The 5,911-nt window shown below is 34.6% G+C and overlaps 1 protein-coding gene across 1 annotated transcript in view; it reads right to left on the bottom strand.

The window, feature by feature from the left end:
* Positions 1–1,757: 1,757 nt before the first annotated feature.
* RGS17 (regulator of G-protein signaling 17) overlaps positions 1,758–5,911 on the bottom strand; it is a 129,021-nt gene continuing 124,867 nt past the window's right edge. Inside the window, exon 5 of the mRNA XM_019527604.1 lies at positions 1,758–5,216. Coding sequence (XP_019383149.1) covers positions 5,028–5,216 — 189 coding nt within the window. The 3' untranslated portion in view covers positions 1,758–5,027. The remainder of the gene's footprint in view (positions 5,217–5,911) is intronic.

The following is a 5,911-nucleotide window of genomic DNA, read 5'->3' as shown; positions in this document are numbered from 1 at the left end:
GCATTAGAATATGTTCGTGGAAATTATATGTTAAAATGTTAAAATTTCAGAATTACCATTTTCAGCAAGTCCATCATGGTCTATAATTAGATTGATAAAATCTGTTGTAACAGCTTTAAAGAAAAAGAAAAAAGAAAAATACACTTAAAAGATTATATGGTGAATCTACAGTCTTTGCAGTTAGTCAGACATCAATAAGAACCAAAAGCAGTGCCTATGAAATCTATTCATGCATTCAAAGTCTCTTTCTGATCCACTGGTAGCTGTCAGTGGAGCTCACTAAAGTATGAAAGATAAATTAATACAGTAGCTTGGGTGTCAAAAAAGGAGAAAAGAAAAAAAATCATGATTTTGTTAGTTTGTCTTATACAACCAAATAGAATATTGATGAATAAGGTTAGCTTTAACTGCTCCCTCTTCCTAACACTGTGACAGAAAAAGACAAAAGTCAGGAATTTTAGAGTACAGGGCCATTTAATTTAAAGTAAAGCTTTTGTGAAGAAAAAAAGCCAGCATGAGTTACCAGCTGACTGTCAACCTTTGAACATCCTAGCTTGTGTCAAAGTGCTAAATTGCAAGGACAGTTTTTGTACTGAGTGATATTTTCACACGAGACAAGAAGAGCCCAATTCTGGCACCAGGTACAAAGCTGGGACGGTTATCTCCCAAATGTACAAACTATTTGAATGCTTAGTTTGGCAGTATGTATTGCTGTCCCTCCTCACAGATTATGTCTGTCATTGGCAGACAGTAGCATGTAGGATGATATTGCAGGGAGGTTGCAAGGGGTTGGGACTGTGTCTCTTGGTACACGTATTAGAATTCAGGTCTGCTAAGCAATGCACCATCACAACTGCTTTTCCAAAGCTTAAATGGGAGGATTACAGAAGGGTAATAGTTTGGATTTTATGAAAACCTTTTGAAAGTAAGAGACAGAAAACATTAAGTGAACAAATACTGGCATATTTTAGTTGTCTATCCATAAGCAATCTAAACTGATTCATTGGGTTTCCTCTGCAGGATGCAAGCTGTGAGTCCTTTGCTCTGTTAGCTCTGCCAGGAGCAGGTTCACAGACGCTTGATAACTGGAAGCCTCAATTCTGGTGGGACTGGGAAGCCTAATTCAAAGCCTATTGAAGTTAAGAGTCTTTCCACTTAGTTTGATCTGCTTTGAATTAGGTTCCTGGAACATGTATCCTAGGCAACCTCTGCAAACAAGATTCCTAAGAAGCACTAACTGGAATTTAAGGCGATCCTCTCCTTGATGGGCCCCCAAGGTGACAAACATATGAGTTTTACCAGCACATCCTTCCCAGGGAAGAGCCTCCTCCTTTGCTGCCACTACTTGCACATGCAGGTGCTATCTGTATGCATGTCCTTGGCCAGGGAGAGCAAATGTGGCTACAAGTAAGAATTTGACCCCACTATTTAATTCACCTGCAGATAGGGATATCTTGTTTCAACATATTGGCTTAGAACACAGTTCTGCAGACACCTATGCATGCAAGTAATTTAAAACAAAATCATTTATTCTCTTTAATGCAATTATTTGGGTAACTTATGCATATGGTCCCCAATTCAGCAAACACATGCTGCATTGTGCTTGAAGACAGGGGGATGTAGGCATACTCCTAAGTGCTCTGCCTAGTCATGTCCATGCAGGTTCACGCCACTTATAACATAGAAGATTGAAGCCTTAATATAACATAGTGTTCTTGCCTTTTGTGGTCTCATGAAAAACTGAAATGCAAGGTAAATGCATATTTATTTTATTCCAGTCTATAGAGAAAATGTATTTAGGCAGTTTTCCAAAGTGTCTTACATACTGCATGCACAGTAAATCAGTTTAATAGTTTAACTTTACATTTAGTTTCCAAAATATTGTATCCAAAGCAATGAGATCATGTTATAGCCTACTTTATCAATATCAATTTCAGAAATCAAAACAGTTTGAGGTACCAGAGCTGGTTATTCATAAAATTTTGAAAAAATCTAATCTGATTGTTGAAATTTACAGTAACAATATGAATATTTACTGTTAGGAAGAAATTTCATTTTGAAAGTTTTAGTCAATTTATAAATCCCTGAAAATAGGGGATATAAGATGTGGAGCTTTTAACACAATCTCATTGCAGTATAACACTAAAGATTTAATATTTGTTAAAATGATTGAACAGTTTCCAAATACAGATGTTTTGGACCTCCTATGCTAGAAATCAGGATGGTATTTTAGGGCCCTTATATTACGCTTTTGTTAAAAAAATGTTTAAAGGCTGTATTGTTTGCTTTAACAACAAAATCTACTTGTTTGCAGTATCTTATAAAGATAGCTTATAGTTAGTAGGTCACCATCATGTAGTAACATGAAGACTATGCAAATCTACATTTGTAAAGGCTTATAATACATGCAGTTTTTTACTTATTACACATTGTCTAGTTGTGTGCACCAAATGTATTGTGCCTCAAACACTAACAAACCTTAACTCACACCATGTAAGTATATACATATATGGTGCTACATCTATATAGTACCATAGTAAATATAGCTGTAACTAAATGGTGCTATAGATATGTAACACCATAGTTAAGTTCTAATTCAGAAAAAAATCTTAAAATCATTGTATTAACAGTATTTCACAGTAGAAGGAGGCAATTCTTCCTTGTTGAATTCTTCCATCCTTCAGGAAAAATCTTTTTGTAAACATCATAGCTATTAATCTCTCAATATAATCATTGAATATTTTATTCATAATGGTAAATAACTAACCAACATGAATAAAGTTGTCGTACAACAACACCACTTTCAGACAAAACAGGTATTTATTAAAAAAATGTTTATAAATAGTTTGTGTCTTGCATTTTAAACTACATTTTCATAAATAACAACATTTAAAAGTGCTGAATATGGTAGGATAGTCAGCAACGCCACTGTAAACAGAATTTTGTTTTCTGCCTTGCAGATTTTTTTAATCCCATTTTGTCAAACACTACATCAGTTAAAATATTTGCATAGGGAATAAAGAATAGCCCTTTTGATCATCTCCTGAATTCTATATAGATTACAAAACCAAGTGAATTTAAGAAACAATTCCTTAAATTGTTCATATTTACCCAAAAAAGCACACAGGTTTCAAGTAAACATAATAACCAAAAGAATCCCAAACCTACTATTTGAAATGTTCAATAAATTAAGAAAAAATGAGAGGTAGTAAAACAAAGGAAAATCACCCCACCAAATAAACTAAGGCCCAGATCATACAGTTTATTCCATGAAAGCAAAGCTCTGTGCCTGCATGAGCCCCAGTGACTTCAGTAGGATTCTCAGATGAGAGCTGTCCCTGAGGAATAACTTGTAGATTGAAGGGCCTTGCATTTTATGACCAGATTCCACTCAGTTACGCAATTATAGACTCATTCAACCCCACTGAACTCTACATCTATATCAGTGTAAGCGAGAAGAATCGTGCCTCCTAGGTCTTGGTATAAGGCCAGAGTTGCCAGTAATAAATACTTTTAAACATCTACTCAGAGTCATTCTATGATTTATCTTCAAAGATAGTTTGGAGGGGATGCTAACACTGAAAACAGTTTTGATAGCTGGAAGTATGAAGATGGGATTTTGTAAGTTACAAGTTATTATTTCTCTAAACATCAAAATGCATACTAAAATTATATATGTATATTTTTAAAAAAAGGCCAAGTAGACACCTGTTAAAAACAGCATGGCAGCAAGTAGGTTCTCAGAGTACTGTACTGCCTTAGTTCTGACTGAATAGTAAGGGCTCATTCAGAGTTCTTTACCCATGAAAGAAACCTGTTGATTTCATATAAGTTTTGCTTGGGTAAGAAGCATAAGATCATAAGCCCCTGAAATTTGGTTTTAATGATCTCCAAAATCCCATGTTTTCAAGGAGTTATTAAAAAAATCAATGAAGCTAGAAGCTGAGATGTATCTCCTTTAAACACTCCTCTTGTAAAACACTACTTTGTTTAAAAACATCATTTCAAGGAACTTTGCTTTCAAAAAGTCTTACAGGCCAGATGCAATTCATCAAAATGCTCTAAAATGCTACATGTAGGCATTATTTTATTAAACTTCTTTATTCAAAAACTAAATTATCAAGCTTGCTTTTTTTTTTGCTGAAGTACATAACATTAGACAACAGTGTTAGAACTGGATAGCCAGTCTTTAATAAATCAATTACAGTATCTGACATCTGAAATGTACATTGAAACTCTTTGTTCTTATAACAGTTAAATAATATCAGCGCATAGATTGTGTCATCCAGACATGGATCCCTTTAATTTGTTTGTGCTTTTTTTCCCCCGACATTGCAGACTCTGTAACGAAAATGCCACAGTTTTGGCAGTGAACAACCAGAGGAATCCCCTACTTTGATTTATTTTAAATAAACAGTGATAAATAGCTCTTTTTCCTGTACAGAAATAGTGGCTTCAAAAAGTCAGTGTATTGTACTCAGTAGAGCATGTTGAATAATGCTACACCTTAAAAATTGGCTTTTTTCAGTATTAGTGATGTTAAAAAAATGCAAGCCTCCTTCTGGTTTGCTGTAATTATTTCTATGTACCATAAGACTGTATTGCACAAAAATTTTTTTTTAAATACAGATATAATTTATGTTATTGGATTAAATATTGCAACAACTAAGTGGTAAGTGAAGCAGTTTTACCTTGCACATGCAGTGTGAGGATACACAAGGAGACTGTTCATAAAACTACAAATACATCATTGCAATCTTGACTGCAGTTAAGTAAAAGGAGTGTGAAACAAATGTATTTTGCCAAATCCATTGTTCCCCTCCCCTGGCAAACTCAAGCAGAGGAACTTAGTAAAAATGTAGACAGAGACCATAATATGTATTTGTTTTCTTCACAGTAGCCTGAGTAGTGCTAAACTGTAGTTCTCCAGGAACTCAGCTCCAGATGTTATTAAACTACTTTTATTCACCCCCATCCAATTCCCCCTTCCTACTCCCCCTCCAAAAAAGGTTAAAAAAAAATTAGAACTAAGTTTCAGAAATAGAGCCTGTAATACTTTCAATGAGAGACTTATAAATCTGAGAGTTCAAAAACCTTGGAAAAGAGTCTCTGTGCATTAAGGTGTATATCTGAAGCTGGGCATCTTCATACATATGAGGATTTGGATCCAACAAGTTCCTGTTGATCACTTCTCGGACCCGAGAATCGAGACTAACCTGAAGAGAGTATAAAATGTCTGTTAAACAACAACTTTGGATGTAGCTTTATAAGTATCTATGTTTCATAGACTTCCCAACAAAACATAATCCAAAAAGCATCAAGAGTTTATCAGTTTGCTTTTTCAGATGTGTTCTATGTTAGCATAATCTGTTTCTTCCCATGTCAACATGAAAAGCATGAACAAAACCATCCAAGCCTACCAAACACTTTTTGGTTCACCTGAGTCTTTGATTGCACTCTCTTATGAAATCAGTATTGCCAATGCATGATTTTTAGCATTGTTCTTAAAGTCTATGCTTCTGGAATGTGAAAAACTTAGCTCTTTCTTTTATATAATGTAAATATATATAAAAGAAAGAGCTAAGTTTTTCACATTCCCAACACGTAGACTTTAAGAACAATGCCAAAAATCATGAGTTGGTAATACTGCAAAATAAAGATGCACCTTTAGCACTGACCAAACAGTGCAGTTAACAAAAGCTATGCTGTAACATGGATTTCCCCATACATTTCTTTTTATGCTGATCATTTTGGTTAGTTTATATTTGTAGATATTGCTTAGTAGAGGATACTGAGATAGCTCTCATTATTCAGCTGAAATCCTCTTTCCTTGTTTTCTGTAGTTCAGTTTTTTTAAGCTTTCCTCTTACCATCCTCAAGTTACTGTACTACCGTTCTGGGGGGGTTTTTT

This window comes from Gavialis gangeticus, unplaced genomic scaffold (assembly GCF_001723915.1).
Source record: "Gavialis gangeticus isolate Ggan-Ray unplaced genomic scaffold, GavGan_comp1, whole genome shotgun sequence".
Taxonomy (NCBI): domain Eukaryota; kingdom Metazoa; phylum Chordata; order Crocodylia; family Gavialidae; genus Gavialis; species Gavialis gangeticus.
This window is presented reverse-complemented; position numbering and strand designations above follow the sequence as displayed.